The sequence below is a fragment of the Rousettus aegyptiacus genome, unplaced genomic scaffold, assembly GCF_014176215.1.
Source record: "Rousettus aegyptiacus isolate mRouAeg1 unplaced genomic scaffold, mRouAeg1.p scaffold_m13_p_7, whole genome shotgun sequence".
Lineage (NCBI taxonomy): Eukaryota > Metazoa > Chordata > Mammalia > Chiroptera > Pteropodidae > Rousettus > Rousettus aegyptiacus.
This window is the reverse complement of record NW_023416310.1, coordinates 53,007,848-53,029,739: the sequence shown is the minus strand read 5'-3', so window position 1 is coordinate 53,029,739 and position 21,892 is coordinate 53,007,848. Positions and strand designations below refer to the sequence as shown.

The window sequence follows — 21,892 nt, the reverse complement described above, 5'->3', positions numbered from 1 at the left end:
CTCAATAAGTAAAAAGGATTAATCATCTTCAGGCCGATAGCCAGACCTGATAAAATAGCTCATGTGGTCACTAAGCCATCTGGTATACAAGTTCTAACTAAAGACTCTAGAATCAAGAACGTTCAAATATGCACCTCAATGTGATCCTGAGCAAAATCCTCTCTTAGCTTTGGCTTTCAACTCTGTCAATTGGTGTTGATAACAGTAGTTACCTATGTGATTATTATGAAGATTAAGTAATGTGCTCTGTGTAATGTCTGGCTCATAATAGGCATTTTAAAAGGTCTGTCATCATTATTACTTGGGATTTAGATGTTAATTCATTTAAACATTTTTTTCTTAAAGAAAGTCACTAATTTCTGCATACTCACTAAGGATTAAATAACTCTTTCATACATAGTACCCAATTAGCTCAGTACAGCACAGTGAACTAAGTTTGGAGACTTATGATGTCTGTGTCAATGCAGGATCTGGGCATTCTGTGTCCCTGGCTGTTGAATCATCTAATCTAATCCCCAACCCCAACAAAATCCATTATATACATACATGTTTGCTTTGATGTGGCTGCTATGTTTTGAGTGATAGAGAGTTCTGAGAAGAAAAACAGCATGCCCAAATGTCTCTGAAGCAGCTAATAACACAGCTAGCATTTAAACCCAAACACCCAAATGTGTCTGACTCCCTATTGCTCTTTATAAGTTGTTTTGTTGTTGTAGTTGTTTGTTTTTCATGTGAAAAGTCAGGCAAGAACTAGAGGTATGGAATTGCTTTAAAGTGAATAGAGTTAGATCAAATCCTGTCCAATATATAAAGTCAGCATTGGAGGAAAGACACAAATGAATCTATAACTTCAGATATTAAAAACCCTTCCCACTTTTAATGACAACTATAATAGATAACATGCATTAAGTGTTGCCAGGTGCCTATTGGTTTTCTCTGAGTGCTTTATATACACTAACTCTATAATTTTCTCAATAGTCCTATGATTTAGACATGATTTTCTCCATTTCACAGATAGCAAAACTGAGGCATGAGAGGTTATATCTTTTTTCAAAGACTTCTAAGTCAGGTAGTTTGAGGTACATACTCTAAACTACCATGATCTGTTAATTCTAAGAAGATGAACTCAGGAAGTGGCAAGGATGGTAGATAAAGGGAAAACAGTGCAGTCAGGAGAGATTCTCAGCTCAAGTGTCATTAGCCTGAAACATGATGGTCACCCACAAACTGCCTCTTGGCACTCACTAACATCATCTCCCAGGGCTCTATCTTTCAAACAGAAGGAACAGACCACAAGCAGTACTGATGATGCAGTTGCTCATTTCCCATCGGAAGGTACATTTTTATTCTGCTGGTTTCTTTGGCTATTTCAGTGTAATTAATTGGGTGTGGTTATTGATGAAAGCTTGAGATTGGTCAGACAGGCATAAAATGGGGTCTTTCATGCCAATATCATGTTCTGCCCATGAATTTCCCAAGCTTTGGCATATGCCTCCTGTTTTCCTTCTCTCTCACTGTCCACCTTATTAATATTTACTCAGTCATCTACATGTGTTCAATTTTCTTTCATAGGAATATTAAAAGAAAGAGGGGAAAAAGAAGTTTTGTTCCCATACTTTATTAACTAAAGCAGGGGTGGGGTGGGCAAAACCTGGTTCAAATAGCTGGGTGCATTTCCATTGTGGAAAGAGACAATAATTTCTGAATATTCCTTACTCTTCTGGACTGTACTGTGGAACAATTACAGCAAGTTGGTAAATTCTGCTGACAGATGAGATGACAAGATTGCACATACTTTTCATCATTAGTTTTTGAAAAAAAGAGAAAAGTAAAATGGAAAACCTCACTCAACAGGAACAAAAAAGAATATGACAGTGCCTATAGTGCTGTGTCCAAACATTTCAGTGAGCAGTGCATTTAGTAGATGAATCAATGAAAAACACAGCCTAGAAGCATAAGGCCAATAATGATGAGCTTTTATTCAAGTGGCTATAGCTCAGAAACCAAAAATAAAGTTCAAAACTGAAAAAATAAAAAGGAAAATAACCTAGATGTGGACCCGGGGACCTGAATGTTTTTGTCTTAACTCTGCCCCTCACAAGCTGTCTCTCTTTGGCAAGTCACTTAAAGTGTTTCTGCTCCAATCTTCCCCACTAATAAAATGAAAATAATAATTGCTACTTGTTCTGCCTGCCTCACAGGAGTCTAGAATCAAATATATATATATAAAAAGCTTTGTAAATAAAAGTGAACTAAGTTAGTGATAGTCATAATTATTGTGCTTAATAATATAATACATACCTAATAATAACAATAATATTAATAGCAATCATTTTTTTTTTTTACCATTCATATGACCCAGGCATTCAGCTAACAGATTTAATACTTACAACAACTGGCTGAAATAAATTTAATTCTCATTTTATATATGTGTAAATAGGCTCAGAGTTCTTGAGTAAATTTTCCAAAGTATCATAACTAGCAAGTTGAGAATTCCAGAGCCCATGCTTTCAATCATCACAAATACCACCAGGCAAATGGATAAAATTAAAATATTTTCTTGTGCCTTAACCATGCGGAAGACCTATCCAAGTTACCCATATAGACAGTTCTGTGCATGAGCAGTTTGTTAATGATCTCCTACTCATGCTGTTATTTTTTAAATTATTCATTTTTAAAAGCATGGGTGTTACTTTTCAGTTGGTTGAGGACCTCCACAAATTAAGAGAGACATGGAAAAATAGTGAGAACCTACAAATGGGCCCAGAGATAATCAGACTGTATCATTAGATGGTGTTATAGGGTCAAAGGAATCAACAAAATGTCTAATTTATTGGACGGGAGGCTAAAGACCGAGGGTCAGGCCTCAGTTCTGCTCTGTGTTCTCTTGGGAAAGGCCTTTTTATAACAATCAAAACCACTTCAGTCTATTATTGGTTCCCTGGTTCTACTATGATCTAACTGTTAGATTGTGAAAGTGAGTCTTATCTGTAAAATGGCACAATTAAAGTATTTGGCCTTTAAAATTTCTCCCCTTCAAGAGTCTATGAGATTAACTTGTGCCCATTATAGAGGCCTAAGAAGCTCATGTGGCTTGTCCGGATCAACCACACATCAGTTACAGAATAGGATCAATCTACCTGCCTCTGGTTTCCAATATAATGCTTGATACCCTCTACAACAGCTTCTATAGAGAAGCAAAATGAGAAAAGGCTAAGAATTTAGAGTAATTTCACCATGACATGTGAGAAACGTATTAAGGACCATTTAAAGAAAAGGCTTAAATGTCTGAGTTTCATTGAGAGCAAAAAGTTAAGGACATAGTTTGGCAACTGCAACAGAAGAGTTTGGGTGATACATGAAGAATTTCCAAACAGAGCTCTATACCACTGGAATGGGTTGGAAACTAGAAAACAGAATTAAAGATTTCCCAAAGCTAAGATAGAGAAGAATCTTCTCAGTAGCAATGGCCATTGGCATCTCTATTGTACATTATTTTGGAGGCATCCTAATTGATCTTCTTGCTTCTGCCCTTGCCCCATAATTTCTATTTCCACTAGTATAGCCAGGGTGGTACCTCTAAGATCTAAGTCAAATCATTCAGTGTGGTCCTTAGGCCACATATGCAATTCCCTCTGCCTGGAACATGCCTCTCTCAATAGCGTCATGGCTTATTTTCTTCTCCTCCTCTAAGTCTCTTCTCAGATGCCAACCACTGAGCACCCTTCATAAAATTCACACCTATGCTGTGCTCTATCACCTTTATAATGCCTTGGCTTCTTCCATGGCACATTAACTGACATATTATATCTGTTTGTTCTGTGTCTCCCACCAAAGAAAGGACTACGAATTCTTTGAGGATAGAGACTTTTGTCTATTTTGTTCATCTCTATATTCAGGGCACCTCCAACGGTGGGGCATATAGTAAGCATTAAACAAATATTTGATAAATGAATACCAGGAGCACATTGCTAAATTAAAAAAAAAAACATACTAAATTATTTCTAATAAGGAAAATAAAACTAGGGACTTCATGGGACCGAGTTGTTAAATTAGATAATTGCAATCTATAATAATTAGATCAATTTTGTCATATAAGTTGTTTATGTAGTCTCTTCTATTCTTTTCTAGTTATGACAAATAATCTGACTCCAATCCCTGCAATTTTGACAACGTTATTGACTTAAAAAGTTCTATCTCATCAATTGATTGTATAAAGATAAACGTCATCCTAGCAGGTGAGGAAAGAAAATATTTCTTGAGAACCTACTAAGTCTAGGTTTATATTAGTGCTTTATATCCATAGAAACATTTGTCTCCAGATAAGGAAACTGAGATGTAGAAAAGAAAATTAGCATAACAATGATCAAAAATAGTTAAGCAATAGGTTCCCAAACTTTATCATTTTGAGCATTTTCATTGTCTTTGTAATTTTTCATGGTTCCGCTAGGCTAAAACAACAACAAAACCCACAAAAACCTAACAGCTCTGTTGAGTAAGTGGATAGCTCAAAAAATAGATTAAGTTAATTGGACCTAACAATTCAAGTCATACAGTGCTGCACACTGTATGACTTCTTGAACCTTGGAATGTAAATAAACACCCATTAAGCTTGCTTTTTGTGGGAAGTTGACATGAAAAATATATAAGAAACTCATACAACTTAACATAAGAAAATGAACAATGATTGAAAAATGGGCAGAGGACATGAAAAGACATCTCTCCAAAGATATACAGAAGGTTGACAGACATATGAGAAGATGATCATCATCACTGACCATCAAAGAAATGCACAAAACCACAATGAGATAACACCTCACACCTGTGAGAATGGTTCTTATCAAAAAGTTCACAAATAACATGTTTTGGTGAGGATATGGAGAAAAGGGAACTCTTGTGCTCTGTTGGTGAGATTGCAAACTGGTGCAGCCCCTGTGGAAAACTGTATGGAGACTCCTCGAAAAAAACTAATAATAGATATATCATACAACCCAGCAATTCCATTTCTGGGTATTTCTTTAAAAAAACAAACAAACAGTAATTTGAAATGATATATGCACCCCTATGTTCATCACAGCATTATTTACAATAGTCAAGATATGAGCTTGCTTTTTATCTCAGCAATCACCAGAAATCCAGCATCATAAATATGTGTTGTCAAAAGAAATGTACCAACCTGATGTTTAAACTGTGAACTGCCTTGAGCTAATATTTCATGTAGTATCTGAGATATTTCTGTGTTTCCCTGGACATTTAAAAATATCTTGCAATGCTCCAGGGCACATTCATGCACGGTTTGGGAGATGCAAAGTTAAGCTGTAAATCTTTATCTGAACTTTGTCCTAGGCCATGTAATTTCTCATGAAACCAAATTAATAGGTTCCAATTATAAAAGTTTAGCATATAGATATCATTAAAGATTATTTTCGGGGTTATTCTTTTGAGAAGGAACTACTGTTTTTTTAATACGGATATCTAGATACCAAGATATCACCTTCTACCCTACCCACTTATTTTAACTTTTGATATTAAATGTTTAAATGTTGTGTCTGAAATATACACATGTTATTTTACTATTTGTAGATTATTTATTTGTGAATTTTTCCACTTACCAAAGTTTCTTTGTAATCCCAAAGTCAATATGTTTGTAGTTATTCACAGACATGTGCAATATGGCAAAAAATCTGGGTCACCAAACCTGCATCTTCCCAGCTGAGGTAGAACAGTGGTATTCTGTCTTCTTGTGTCAGCTCTGATACTGTAAACAAGTATCCTTTCTTTAGTCTATTTAGTGCCATATATTTTTTTTTTTTTGCATTTTTGTGCTTTTTCTTGGTTATTCCTCTGCTTAAAATGGCTTTCAAGTGTAGTGCTAGTGTATTGTTCAGTGTCTGTAAATACACAAATGTTGTTATGTGCCTTATGGAGAAACACATCTGTTAGATAACTTTCCTTCAGGCATGAGGTATAGTGCAGTTAGCTGTGAGTTCAGTGTTAATAAATCAACAATATATATTAAAGTGTCTTTAAACAAAAACATACATAAAAGCGGATCATATCAGTTGATGAAAATGGAACCAGAGGCTCACAGGAATCTAACCATGAATTTCCCCAAGGAGCGATATTTCAGTATTCTCTAATTCAGTGTTCATGGCACCATTATAGAATATAACTACTGCAAATAATAAGAATCAAATGCATACTGGTGTGCCAGATTGTTATTCATTTTTTCATTTTTTAAACTACCATGCTGGGGTAAGCAGAAAATTTCTATGAAGCTAACAGATCCCCAAGGATAAGCCTCAGCTAGAAGGGGCAGAGTAGACCTTCCTGAGAGAGAAGGTAGGTCCTGAAAAGTGGGCTTGGAATACAGGGAAGACAGGCTCTGTTTACTACAGACAGTTGTCTGGAGCTGGCCTGGAGCATCTATCACCACTAAATATGTATTGATTGCTGCAAGGCAAAGTATGGAGAATTTGACCCTTCAAGGCCCTTTCTGCATCTTTCTGCATTTATTTTTCAGGACAAAAATTTTTCCAAAGTATAATCGACACTTTGGGAGGGAAGGAAGCAAGGGCAATTTTGCTTGGAAAGAATCAGCTCTACTTGTTTCAGTGTCTTTCTTCCTTAGTGCAATGATTTTATTTTTAACTAGACTTAATCATTATACTTTAAAGCAAAACAAATTAAGTACAAAATAAAGCTATCTGGATGCTAAATGGAGGAGTTTAGTAATAAAAATTTGTACATACTGTACATTTCTCTCTTTTAAAGTTTTAAGTGATGTGAAACCCATCTGATCAAATCATTTGAATTGTCGAGATGGAGTAATGACACTTCATGTACAAAGATACAGCATTTTATCTAAAATGATATCCTTTTACAGATTATGAATGAATAAATGAATGATGGCTATAAATTTCCTCAGCCTCTCAGATGAATGGTTGTCACAAAAAATGTGAAGGCTAACAAAGCATAAAAATGGCAAAAGAGGAAATATGTCTTGAGGATAATAGTGGAATTTAGTGCCAAATGCTTTGAAAATATAACTCCCATGGTCTATTACTTTATTTCACATGTTAGTATGTAATGAGAAAACATAATCTAATTTGTTACAGGCTTAAAAAGCCAACTATCCTTCCTTTCCTTCTCTGAATCGCCAATATTTTCTCCCTGTCACTTTCCTATCACCCTAGGTATATGTCTCCTCTCCCCACACACACACCTTACACACATAGTACTAAGCACTAGCCAGACAATGCACCACACTGAATGGAAAATAAAAAGACAGCATTTGCTTTCAAAACTTTTACAGTCTAAAGAAAGTAACAGACATACAAGAAAATAGTGCAATAAATACAAGCAGAAATGGTTACAGGTAAAGGATAGAGTCAGCATTTTTGAGGGAGAAAATCTGTGGACAGAAGATATGAGCCAAATCTTGAAAGATGGTAAAAGATGGACAGATCTAAAATGGGTAAGTTAGAAGAACAGGAAATGCATCCGATAGTCTCCAAATGCCAAACTTGAACTCCACATTAAGTATAATTAGTATTGTCTGATAGGACTTATGCAATGCTTTGAACACTTTAAATTGATCATGGAATTATTATGAGATATTTAATGTAAAAAAGGTCAAGTTGACTTAAAGATGAGAAGGTCAGAAGATGCTATTTGTGCTCCCAAGTGAAGAAGTTTGGTGGATGTTTCTGGAGAAGCATAGATATCGATAAAGAGGGAGGGGAGACCCTTTCTGGTGATGCTCTACTCCATGTGCTCAGATCACCTTGGAAGCATCATGTTGTCTTCTGGATACCACAGCTGGAGAGGATGGACGATGTATAGATTTAATGAGTTCACAGATATCAGAATTTGGGGGAGAAAAAAAGGCCATCTATGAAATTCTTGAAGGACCAGGTATGTTTTGTCCAGAGTAAACAATACATCACAGATATTTCATGAAATATCTGAGGGACCAGACAGAGATAATGAATTATATGGTTGTTATGGTTTCGTAGTTGTTGAAGGGATGTTGGTTCAGATGTTCAATGATCACCCTGATAGAAGTTTTTAAAAATGCACTTCGCAGATACTTCACAGTTTCATCGAGCAGCCTCAGAGACAACTGCAGAGATTGAAAGTGGGAAGAGTCTGGGGCTACCTTGTTCAATAAGTTGGCTCTGTGGGGCTACTTTAATGTGACTAGTGTCACATGTCAAAATAACACTTGGGATGCATTTGGTTCAATAAAATATGTTACTAAAATTAATTTCGCCTCTTTTGCTTTTTTAATATGTCTACTAGAAAATTTAAAATTACAAATGTGGCTGCCATTATATTTCTGTTGAAGAACATGCTCTTAGAAATAGCACTACAGAAGGCTCATCTCTTCTTCAATCATAATAGCCACAAATGCATATATGGCATCAATTCTGGTTTAGAATACTTACGTTTATTTTAAGAAAGTGTTCTGTGTTTAAGTGTCTTGAAAACTACTATGCAACATTGTTAATGAGGTAAGGAGAAAAAATGTCTCATAGTGGTATTATGCAGCAGTTAAATAGAATAAGGTAAGTGATGGGTTCTAATAGGCATAGATGAAGGTACACTGTGGGCAAACGAAGCAAGCTGCAAATGATCCTTATGAGTTTTAAAATCTACTGTATTGTATGTTTTCTAGTATGTGTCTATATATAACTATTTAGACAATGATTTGGAAGGCTCGCACCTACCTGACAACAAAAGACTGGGCATAGCAAAATAGTAGGGTGGGTGATAGGGGGAGGTTTACTGAAAAGTGATATTACCATATTTATAATCTCTTAATTATTCGTTAAAAGGAAAATGTAGCTATGTATCACTTTATTGTCATTATTATCATTATTAATACTACTAATAATCTTCATTTCTTTCCATCCCATGGCTTTCTGATCTTGATGATAAAATAATGTTAGCAAAAGGAACACATGGAAAACACCAGGGGCACTCCTAAACTGGCACCAGATTTAGGCAACAATACATGCACGAAGCAGGCAGGGCCTCTCCCTCAGGATATTCATTGCTAACCTAGGCTTTTTAAATCACTTGTCCCTTTATAAGTAAAAAGTTCCCAATGTCTGACTGAATGAAGAGCCAAATAGCTTCCCAAGTTAAACTAAGTAATTAAGAATCAAACAGTAAATTCTCAGGAGTTCCTACAAGAAGGTCTGATCAGCTCTTAGCCATAGGCCTTACATACCCTGATCATTAGCACAGCCTTTCTGATATCCCGAACGCCGTCATACACCAGGCGAGAGGCATCGATGAATTCATTCTCCTCGAATGGCTGAGGGACGTTGGCACTCAGGGCTTCAATGGCAACCTCTACTTGTTCGGCAAAGCGTGGCATCACTGGGTTAAACAAAGTGAAAAGCAATGGATTAGGTAATCTTTCTCTCATGCTCACCTGTTCTAGCCCTTGGGTAAGGAGGCAGGCTCTGGGTATTCTAACAGTTCAGTGGAGCCAAGTGCCCACCTGTCCAGGTTGGGGTGAACCCAGTTTAGTGGTCTTTGTGGTACTTACTTGAAGCAGAGGAAGCAAATCATTACTCCATAAATGGTGATGGTATGAGACTGAGCAAGTTTTTGAAACCTGCTCAAGGTACTGTGGTAAGATGGGTAAAAGCTCAGATTTCATGTTAGCCTAACCTGAGTTGAGTTCCACTTCTGCTAGTTAGTAGGTGTGAAACTTTGGCCAAGTTTTCTTAACCCTTCCAAATCTACTTCTTTGTCTAAGATCCTTCCTTAGGGTACAATGGGAAAATGTATACAAATGTATGAGATGGCACCTGGTCCTTAGAAAGCCTCAATAAGTATGTAACTAATTTCAGATGCTAAAGTCATATGTAACTGTTAAGTAGCTGACCTTAATCTATACGGCTTCACAATAAAGTGTGAATAAAATGATCCGATCTATTCCAGTTTTATCTGAAATGCAGGGCTCGAGACACTGGAGGTGGGGGGATTACTATTGGGGGAGGCTTGGGGAAAGACTGTGTAAGGGGAGAGGGAAACCCTATGAGACAGACTCTAGCAGAAAGCCTGTGGCAAGAGACTAATGGGGTCAAAGATGAACTTGATAGTTCAGTTTTACCAGGACCACCTTGATGTGAAAGAAAACGCATATGTACAGTTCTAAAATGCTGGCACCTCTTTCTTTACATGAGGACACTTACATACACACTGGAAGTTTGTGGAAATTAAACTCTGGAATGTCAAATAATTCCAAAGGCTACTTAAAAAATGCTGCTGATTTGCTGATTTCTTAAAAGTTGTAATTCAATTTTCTCAGCAGTTCTAACAATCAGTTCATATGGCAAATAAAAGCCAAGAGCACAATTCTTTTTATTTACAAGGACAATAAAATAGAAACATCATTCATCTATTTCCATTTCTGAACTTTCATGCTTGATTTGTCTTTATACTCATTTTCATTTTCTGTGGATATTTTAACATTCATTTTAGTCCCTAGTAGGAGAAACTTTGCTAGATTACTTTACTCTCTAGGGTCAGAGTATTCAAGATAAAACATTTCTAGAAAAATATATTTCTACAAGGACAAGTCAAAGTATATATATGTAATTTAAAGGAAGATTAGAAGAAAATAGAATAACCATTCTTTCAATAGAAATTATCAAAACCAAAGCATGCATGGGGTGAATTTCCTTCTGTGAGTGAATTTCTATGATTGGTTCTCTATACTATGTGAATTTTTCATCTGGGGTTCTGAACTACTTTTATATAAGAGGAATCTGGGGGATATTGAGCTGTATTTTCTCAAATATGAATCCAATAAAAGTATATTTCTCAAAACCACCACATTAAATTCCGGCCACTTCAGCCATCCATTTATGTTGGGAATAAACTATTTTTCATTATTAAATAATCTAGATAATTTATACTGACCTCTTTGGCATGAAAACATTTTTTTTGTAGGTATTTGGCATTTTTATATGAGTACCTTTCTAAAATAAAATAACACATTTTCTTCCTGTCTTAAACTGAAAATTCTGAATAATATTAATTCCATTCCATTTGATAGGATTTATAGATTTATATGATGCCATCAGTAGCACTTAGATGCATAAATTTTTGCCCCTGTTGTATAACTGATAAAGGATCAGTAATCCTATGTATACATGATAAACACTCCTACAAATCAATAAGGAAAAAAGTTGAATAGAAAAATTTTAAGACGGGCAACTCACAGTAAAAGAAATCCTGTAGTATTAATACATGATAAGATGCTTGACCACCAATAATTGGAAAAATTACAATGCAAACAATAAGATATCATTTCATACCTGTTGGGAAGGGCAAACATATTAAAGCCTAATAATATTCATCTTATCAAGCATGTAGACAAGAGGGAACCCTTCCACCATTATGGAGTGAAAATGGACACGCCTCATTTTGGCAAACACTTTGATAAAATCTAATGAAGCACTCCAGTCCCAACGGGTGAGTTGGAACATTATCTAGAGCATGGCCAAACACTGACTTCTAAAGAGGTACTGATTAGAGGGCTGAGCCCACTGGAGTCACAGCAATGTTTTTGTGTCTCTCTGGTTACAGTTGTTCCTTCGTAGGTTGTATATTCCTAGAGTTAAGAAGAAGAATTATATAAGACCTAGGAATAGAGATAACTGGGAGCCTCTTTCGGCAGGCTCTGTACCAGCTCTATTATGAGTCCTCAAACTCAGGAGCAAACCACTGTGAGCTGCTCTCTCCAGGTTCACGGGAAGTACACCTGGGCAGGACAAAATGGACTTTGGGATGAGAATGAGAGGACAGCCGATATATTAAGTGAATAAGTCCTGAGGTCAAAATTTTGACTAGGAAAAGCAAACCAAAAAGAGATATTTGTGAGAAATTTAAAAATACACAAAAGAGCTCCATGTACTATTTAAACCTCTGTGTGTTTTTATTACACATGTTTTGAAAGGCTATACACCACCTTAAGTGTGGCGGTTACCTTTGAGAGGTGATGGAGAGACATGAGATCATTCTTAAGGAAGCCTCAAGTGTATCTTAACTCTAAGAAAATATCTGAATCAGACATGGCAAAATGTTTACATTTGTTATATCTCAGGGTGGAAGAGGGAGTCAGTTTTATTAGCCCCTGTTCTTTTTCTACCTTCTAAATCTTTTCGTAATTCAAATAGTTAAAAAGATCAAAGTATTATCCTCAAGGCTACACTTCTTATAGAATATGTCTCTGAAAAAATAAAGTTCTAGCTCGTGACTAAGAACATAATAAAAAATAATTTTATAATAGTATTAATTCCCTCAGAAATTGTGACTGTAATCAAATGCTTAAGAGAAAGTGGGGTTACATGTTGCTTTGTTTTTTCTGCAAGGTCACCCTGAAGAGATGGGGAAGAGGAAGATGCAGGAGGTGACATGCTCTCTTTTCTACCTGCTTCTAGGCCTGATTCTGCCCAAGGGAGAAGGAGGAAAGTTAAAAGCTAAATGGACCATTTTCATAGGGGATGTCCTAGGGCCTAAAACACCCCCGTGCCACTCTGGAACCAGAAGTCTGGGAAGGGTGTTCTATTCGCTCCAGAATGGAATACAGAATCTCTCTAGGGAGATTCAGGAGGATGAGATTTTTGTATGAGAAACTGTGTTGATGATGCACCATCACCAGGAGAGGCAAGAACAAGGCCCATTTATGAAGAGATTGGCACAGAAAATATCACAAACTTTCCAGGGGAAAACATGGTGGACGAAAGGATGCAGAATCCTTACATTTCGAATAGGGGTTCAGAGTTCAAGTTAACCATAATATTCCAGTGACTTTATAATAGTCAAGCTGTAAAAACCTGGAACTTCAACTCCTTTCAATTTGATTTTATTTACTATAACTGATATCTATTTTTCTTACTACAAGTCACAGTTTTTCTAGATCTGACCCTTAAAATAATCTTTCTCTGTTCCTAAGTGCATGTAATATTGATTTAAGGCTCAGTCAGCTGTTACTGCTCCTTAGCCAATAGACCTTTGTTCTCCGCATTGTTCTTTTTCCTGTCTTAGTTTTATCCTGGTTTGTTTTTAAAAGTGATATGACAGAAAAATAAAAGTTTATAAAACAATAATCTATCTTGCCAGAACCTAATATGTTAGTTTAACTATGCATTCTTCTAACACTTTAATAGGGTCTGAAAAATTAAATACCCCAAAAGTATAACTGAGGTAAAAAGACTCTCACGCTATTTCAAATATGATGCTGATTCTGCTTCCTACTAATTAGGACAAAACACAGCACTGGTTTTGTGATTCGCACATTATATATTAACAGAGTTTCTGATATAGGAATATATAAATAGAAGCTCCTTTGTACTTCCTGAATTACATCTAAAAAATTTAGACACCACTTTATGTTATTTATCAGAAATCCTGGAATACTTTTAATAGCTTATGCCCTGAAAGGGTGATCAAAGTTGGAAATAAACTTTTAAATTCTTGCTATACTTTTGCATGCAGAGTGCATTCTAGGCCACAAAATGATGACATTCCAGGAATAATGAAATCAAAGTATGCATGTAAAAGTCAAGGTCACCTCATTCTAGTGTTGTCTGAGATCCTAAACCAGAGGTGAGAAAGATCTGGACTATATCCTCCTGAGAGACTTTAGAAGTGAAGTTTCAGAGCACAGGGTGAGTCAGTAAAATGAAAGAGAAGTTGTGCTAAAGATGCAAATAGGACTGCTGACAACTATAATAGCAAAATCCAAGGTGAACTAGAGGCAGTGGAAATGAATGCCAACCAACTCCATTGCCTCTAGGTAACTATCTAAAAGGTCCATACCCAGCTTTAAACACTCCAACGGTTCTGTTTAACAGAGGGGGCTATAAAATGTCTATCAAGATACACACATCTGACACCTGCCTACAATTCCTACTGTCTCTCTGTCTCCCCACCTATTCCTACATGTATTCAAATGTTGCAGTTAGACTGAATTACTTCTATGTCTGCTAAGATGACATGAGGACATACCATATCATACCAACATGTCCATAATAAATTTATTCTCTTATACTGAAATGTACTTCTTTCTCTTTGGTCCAGATGTATTCCTCCCCAATCTTCAATATCCAGTTTAGAATAGATTGCCGCTGTGAAGCATTCCTTAATCCCAACACCCCAAAGTTGTCAGTTCTATACAATTTTATGGCATCCTAATTATGCATACATTATTACAGTACTTAGAACACTGTATTATATTAGGATTGTTTGACATTTCTGCATGTCAGTGTTTCACAGAGGAGTCATTTTTAGGCATATATCTCTTCTTCATTCTTTGTATGTAAGGCCCTTTATCATGCTTCTGGCCCAGATAATTTATCAGCTGGAAGGATGACAAGTGAAAGAATGGGATGTAGGGGAGAACTCGTTTGCCATCCAGTATTCAGGGACAAAATGAGCAGTATCACATTTCACATACTAACTCTCTCTCTGCCCATTATTTCATATTAGTTCAGTGATTTTATTAAAGAGTTTCAGGAGTCATTAACCAAGTTATTAGGGAGTATTCTAGGTTTGGTCTCTAGGGATCTTTTAGAAAGCTGAGCTCAGAATCTTTTCAGGACTGGCTGAGTAGAAGTATCACCACTAAGCACGGAGAAAAATTCATTATTGAATCCCTGACCAGTTCACCAAGGCCAAACTAGCATATCTGCATGCCTGGGGCTCACCTAATTGTGGTGGTGCAGTTAACCAACATACTCTGAGTGTATTCCTTCTATGAACTTTATTACTGAGGGGAGAGAAAACAGATAAGAGCCCTGTTCTGGAGGAAGAAGCAGTCTAATAAGTGTTCATATAAAACAGAAAAATGAGAATGAGAACTTTTGGAAAAAATCTAGAAAGAGAATAAAATATCAGGACTGGGATGGAATTTGGACCAATTCCGATGCAGGAATTTTATATTCTCCTCTCCCCCCATCACACATAGTTATTAGGCCTCCACTTTAACAGCTAGAGTGAGGTAAAGAATTAGATATTATCAGAGTAACTGGAGCTGGAAAGTATTAATTTAGGGAGACATTGCGGGGGCAATTCCAATATCACCCTATGGCAGGAAAGGATTGATACTGTTTTGATAGGGAATGCATTCTTTCCCAAAATGGTTTTGGGACACTGCTAAGGAATTTTATTTGAGTGGCCCCCAATTTGATGCTAGGTAAGAGGTGAAGAGAATATGAAAGAGAGTATAATCTAAACCACTTGGGTCCTGAATTTCTCTGAAGGAAAGTCTGGCTGGCATTAAGGCTCTGGGTATACCTTGACAGGTCAGCACAGCCATAAAGCATCATCAGGAGTGAGGAGATTGTTTTGAGTCTGAAGCTCCAAGTCATACTCATTGTGTGAGTAGGAGCTAATGCAAACTGAAGCTATGATGCAATTGTAGCTCTGGTACCTCTCAAAGATACTGGAGGACAAACCACAGAAGCTAGCCATTGTTTTATATTGGTTCAGTAGTTTTAGTAAACAATTTTATGATCACAAAGTTAGAGAATGCTATAAGGATTCCCCTACCCCCAAACAGGGATCTTTTAAAATCCTCAGTTCAGAATCTTTATAGGGCTGTTTGGGTTTCTATCTATTGGGAAAAAAAGTAAATAATCAAACAGATCTATCGGTCTATGCTGTGGATAGTGGCTACTTCATCTCTATATGTAATGTATAGACCCAAGTACTTCCACTAGATAAAGATTTTCCTATAAGGTACAAGAGTGGTCAGAATCTTAGTGATGTAGTTAGCTAGGATTTCCTGAATCATCAAGACCTTTCACTTGTCACCTTGATTTTGCATATTCACTCTAATCTTGGTTGACTTTCATCACCATTGGATATACAGCTTCTTCTGAGATTCTGAGATTAATGTTTGAATCTCTGAACTTAAATGAAATGAAATTTTCCCTAGTGATATTTTTTTTTTACTTTCATTTGTACTAGTGATGTCAGTTGTTTCTTTCCTTTCTCTTCCCTTTGAATTATGCACTAGCTTTTTCTCATTTCTTTGTACAATTCCCCAATCTGTCCTCTACTCCAACTCCCCTCTCCAATCACCTTGAGTGAATCTTAGTCTTTCCTTCCTCACTACCTAGTTCTACTATTTTCCTGTCCTCTCCTGGTCATATATTACATAATTATTTTGACTCAATGAATCTTTTGTATTCTGAAAGCCAATTTAGAAGGAAATAGGTACATTATGCTAGAAGTATAACCCTATTAATTTCATGCTGTGCGATCTGTCCACACATCCTATTGTTCTGATTATGCTGTCATTACCCTTATTATCTGTCCCATCTTTATACGTTTACAAATATGCATGTTTGGTAGTTGGCTTCTGAGTGGGCCTTAATGATCCCTCTACTCCTGGTGTTAGTGCCCTGTGCGATCCCCTCACCTCGAATGTAGGCTGGAATCAGTGACTTTCTTCTAATCGACAAAATATATAGCAAAGGGGATGGGAAGTCACATCTGAGATTAGGTTACCAAAAAATGCTGGTTTCCATCTTACTTTCCCTTTTTCTTCTCTGTGATGAAAGATTTATGGAAAAGCCTACGCAGCAATTAGCAGGTCTCTGGTCAATGGTTAGTCAGGAATTGAAGTCCTAAATCCAACAACAAACAAGGAGCTGAGGCCTTCCAACAAGCACATGAGTGAGCTTGAAAGTAAATCTTTCACCAATTGATTCTTGAGATGACTACAGACCTAGCCAATACCTTGAATGTATCCTTGTGAGAGATCTTGAGGCAGTGGCACTCAGCTAAGCTGTGCCTAGCTTTCTGATCCAGAGAAACTATGAGACAATAAATGTTTATAATATGAATTTACTAATCTTTGAAGTGATTTATTATATAGTAATAGATAACTTATAACCTATGCTAGCCATAAGTAGAAATATCAGTAAAAATAGTTAGCAGGATATAAAATTTTCTGCTCAGTTGTAGCAACTATGATTGATCTAGGTTTCTCATCAATGTATTGGGTCCAGGAAGAAGTGTAACTGAATCTTGATATTTCATTCTGTATAGGTTAACCCATTTGAACCTCAGTTACTCCATTATAAAGCAGGGATAGTGATAGAAGCCCTTCAGGTTTTACATAAAATTTAGAAATGACATATTCAATAATTTTTTAATAATTTTATATATAAACATAGGTGATAATTTAGCCACTGGAAATAAAGTAACAAAACAAATATGATCTTGCTTTCAAGGGTCAATAAATTGGAATACATGTTAAGATTCTTACTATTGTACCTGGCATAGAAAAAATTCACAGTAAATGGTCCTTGTAATGTCTTCACATGATGACCCTCTATGTCTACCCATCTACACACCCTTTTCATTGCTTGCAATGGGCAAACTAATCCAGTCTCCTATGGCTAGAACTCAGAGGTACAACTACATGATTCACTACCAAAAAGGAGGCCTTGTGGGAGTGAAGTAAATTGAAAATAGCATACAAATTAGTGCTGAAATTTCTGAAAATTGAGAAGTTGGTACAATTTATCTTGAAAACAGAGTATCCCTGCTTTTATGCCCTTCTCTCTCCTTGGCAAGACCATAGATCCCTTTAGTGGCTTTGCCTTTTTAATAGTGAGTTTTCTATGAAATCTGTCATTGGGACAAGATTTTATAAATTTATTCTTAGAATTTTCCTTTTTATCTTGATCATTGAAGAGGTCTGTTTTAAACATTGTATTCCAATATGACCTCACCAGATCCATGGGGAAAGAGACTCTTTAAAAGAGACTTGCCATAAATAAATAAATAAAACTCAGATTCTCTAACTTAAATAAAACACTTTTTCTAAAACACCTCCCAGCTTAATCTAATATTCTTATGAAACTACTTTCATTTTATGTCAAACTTATACTGTTTTACTGTATATTAATTAATTTATTATATTTGAATTTTGAGTATCCTCAAATGCTTTTTGAAATGTGGTTGAGGCAGTGTAGAAATAATACTTATATAATTTCTCTAAGTATAAATTGTACTCTGTCTACACCTATGATATACTAGCTTTTATGGTGCTTTCTTTTGATGATTCTTAATCAAGTTAGAAGATGTTGAGCACTGGAAGCCAGGAGCAGGGACCTTACTTTCTGGTGAATATTGGTCTACTCTTTTTACCTCTCCAGACAATAGTCAGAATCAATATGGCTAGTTCTGATTCTTTCATCCATGTGTATTCTTGGACTTCTGTTTCGTCAGAGTCAGTCATCTGTTCCCTCTGTGGGAGTTCCTAAAGGCTTCCATTTTCATAAATTCATGTTTGGAAAATTATAATGTACATTTCAAACATCAAAATAAAATTCAAGATCCAGAAGGCCATACATAACCCATGAGCTGAATAGTTTGATGGAAGATGAAAAAGCACTGCCTAGAAGAGGAGAAAAATCCTCTAAATTCCATTCACGATAACTACCCTAAGAGAATCAGGAAACATCCATCTGTGCTTGTCTAGACACAATTTTTTTTTCTAGGGAAATAAAATGCTGGCTTGGGAAGTTTTCTTATATTTTAAAATAAGCATTTCAAAAATAATCACAAATGGCTTATAAGCTAAGAAGAAAGTATGGCACGTTTAATTCTGAAACTTAAGGAAGAAATAAAGAATTGAAGAAGATGCCTTATTTAGCTTACAGTGTTTGTGCAAACCAAGCTTGATAAATATAAATTTGGCATCTGTGAGACTTAAAGGATTAAGACATAGAAAATAATTGCTAAGAATTTACTGCACATAACTTAAAACTCTGATCTTGATCATTAAATATGTAATTAAAAAAAATAACCCCCAAAATAAGGTATTATACTGTTAGCTGTGCTATGTTTTTCATTTATATTAAATATTTTTAAGCGTCAATTCTCATCAAGGCTGGAGGAAATAAAGAGGTGGTCTTAAATATCAAGGGATTAGAATTTAATTAGGAAGCCACACACACACACACACACACACACTAGTTGGCAGTAATGGTAGGTGCTTAATGAGTGACACAGATAATAAGAGTACTGGGGGCACAGAAGAGTGGGATTGGCTGGTGTGGTTAGAGAGGAGTCTTCATGGACAAAGGAAAAATCACCTGTCCAAATGGTCCAGAGGCTTTATAAAGAGGATTCATGGGCAACAACTCTCCATATTAAGTGTAGTCGCCAGGAAGCCAGGAAACAGTGACATGTATATTACAAGATTAATAATGTTGTTCATCCTTTGATGACAAAATGTCAGGTCATAAATGAGAAGTTAAGGCCCAGAGGCATTAACTAATTTGTGTAAGGTCACAGTTAGTTGGTAGAAGTCAAGGAACTGAATTCTTTTGATTTGTAACTTGAATTCATTCCACTACATTGCAGTGATGTGACAATATACCTCAGTATTCTTCGTAGTTTGAGTTCGTCCTATTTGCTAATCCTCTTATATTTTCTAGGCAAACTATATAAAAATGTAAAAAATCTCTTATTTTTATGAAAATTTTACATTACAGGTGCATGAAAGTAAAAATTATACCATCTCTACTAAGTGAAAGAAGCTAATATGGAAAGGCTACCTACTGTGTGTTCCAACTATATGACATTCTATAAATGGCAAAACTATGGAGACAGTAAAAAGATCAGTAGTTGCCAGGGAGTTGTAAGGGGAAGCAGAATATTTTTAGGGCAGTGAAAAATACACTGTATGATACCATGATAGACAGATGTCATTATACATTAGTCCAAACCTATAGACTACACAATACTAAGAGTTAACTGTAAATAAACTATGGACTTTAGGTGATTATGATGTGTCAATGTAGGATCATCTATTATAACAAATGTCCAACTCTGGTAGGAAATACTGATGATGGGAACACTAGGCATATGTGTAGTCAAGGGGTGTATAGGAAATATCTACCCATCGATTTTTCTGTGAGCATTAAATTGTTCTAAAAAAACAGTCTTATTTTAAAAAATTATACCATCTGTTTGGCCCACGTGTTCTCCAAAATAATGAAAAATTGATCTCTGCATATAAAGTGCTTAATAACATAGAATCTTATTAAAAATACTTTAAAAAAATTTTTATGTCCCTTCTGAAGGAGGAAATGCTGGCGGAATCTCAAAGATCTCTCAACCTGATCATGTGCACATTGCAAGAAACCTGCATTAGCTATGAAATTTCCAAAAATGACATTTCAACATAATCTGTTCAATGAAGAACGAGCTACGTTCTATATATCTAACTATGATATCACTGAATGTACTTTCTCCTCTCTCAATCTTCTGCAGTAACCTGACTTTGTAAATGAGATCTGAAGATGGGTCTGGTCAAGCATGCACTTACTACCAAACTGTTGACAATTCGTTAAAATTTGGGTTTTATTGAAGAGCCCATCATATATATAAGTATGTAATGGGGCTGATGTTGAATTTACTGTTTTCATCAGCCTAGATTAGTTTTATAAAAAAAAATAGGTAATTTTTTATATAATGCTGTCCTAGCATTTTAGCATACAAATAATCCGCAAAATTATTTTCTCAGATTTAACTCAGCCTTCATGTGAACACGAAAAGCACTCCTCAACAAAACATGGTATCTACTGAGGAAGTGAAATAATTCATGGAAAACAAACTGTAGAATATTTTGTCACTCTTCAGATCTTTCTTAGTTTCTAGCCACTTAGCCAAGGCAGTCAGGTGGTAAAGTGGGAATTCATCTACAGAGACCCACCCTTGCATCATTTACATGTCTAAACAGGAGCTGGCCTATGCTTACGAACCCCTTTAGGAACAAAGCTGGTCAAGACTTTCTGAACAATCTCCCTGCTTTTTAGATTTTTCTTTGTAATGCACTTTTAAGTCCACTTGGTTAACCATACCTATGACCACAACACCTTGGTTCCATTTTGCCTTGTTTAAACTTACCCCTATTTGGGCGTATTTCTTCCTCTCAGGGCAGTTATTTTCAATGGGATTACCCTCTTCCAAGGACATATGGCAATGTCTAGAGACACTTTTGATTGTCACAGCTTGTGGAGGGGGTGGGAGGAGGTCCTACAAGTATCTAGTGGGTTGAGGCCAGGGATGATGATAAGCATCCTATAATGCACAGGACAACTCCCCTTCCCCAAGAAAGATTTATTCAGGATAAACTGTCAATAGTACAGAGGTTGAGCACTTCTGTCTGAGGGTCTTGGATCTAACAACTCAGATATAAAACTAGGCAAAAGCTGGTAGGTCATAAGAAGGCAAAAGAAAACATGATATCTTGTTTTTTATGTCCTGTGTTCCTTTTATTTTTCCTCATCCTTCCTCTTGGTACATTCCCCTCTCTATCTAATGCCCTGTGTTCTTTCCTCAAAATAAAACATACTCAGGACAAAGTTTGACAGGCTTATATAGAAAAGTGACTGATTCAGTGTGGCTCTAAGATTTTTTTTTTTAAAAAAAATCAGGAACAAAATATTAGCCCAAAGGTAGAAACTTGGGCATTAGTGATATGCATAGGAGTTATTCTGAGAACATAAGTCTTCTAATCACAGCCACAGACTGACAAGAGGACTAACTTACATTAGGAAGAAAGTATATACATATATGTGTGTGTGTCTGTGTATGCATAAATATATAATATATAATATATATAATATATATATATTTTGTGTGTGTGTGTGTGTGTGTGTGTGTGTGTGTGTGTGTGTGTATCTGCAACCAAACTCTGCACAACCATAATCACAGAACTGATCCTATGGTCCTCCTCAAACTCCATGTGTCTAGCACATTCCCCAACAATTCTAAGTAGCAGCTGGTGAGTAAACACCTAACATCTTTCTTTCATTTCTTTGAAAGAAACAATACT

At 36.0% G+C, this 21,892-nt stretch overlaps 1 protein-coding gene across 6 annotated transcripts in view; it reads right to left on the bottom strand.

Annotated features, from left to right (window-relative positions):
* The window catches only part of CTNNA2 (catenin alpha 2), a 967,153-nt gene that overhangs the window by 62,530 nt on the left and 882,731 nt on the right, over positions 1 to 21,892 (bottom strand). For all 6 annotated transcript variants that reach the window (XM_016123449.2, XM_016123443.2, XM_016123447.2 and 3 more), the window contains exon 13: positions 9,239 to 9,390. In XM_016123449.2, the coding sequence (XP_015978935.1) occupies positions 9,239 to 9,390 (152 nt within the window). The remainder of the gene's footprint in view (positions 1 to 9,238; positions 9,391 to 21,892) is intronic.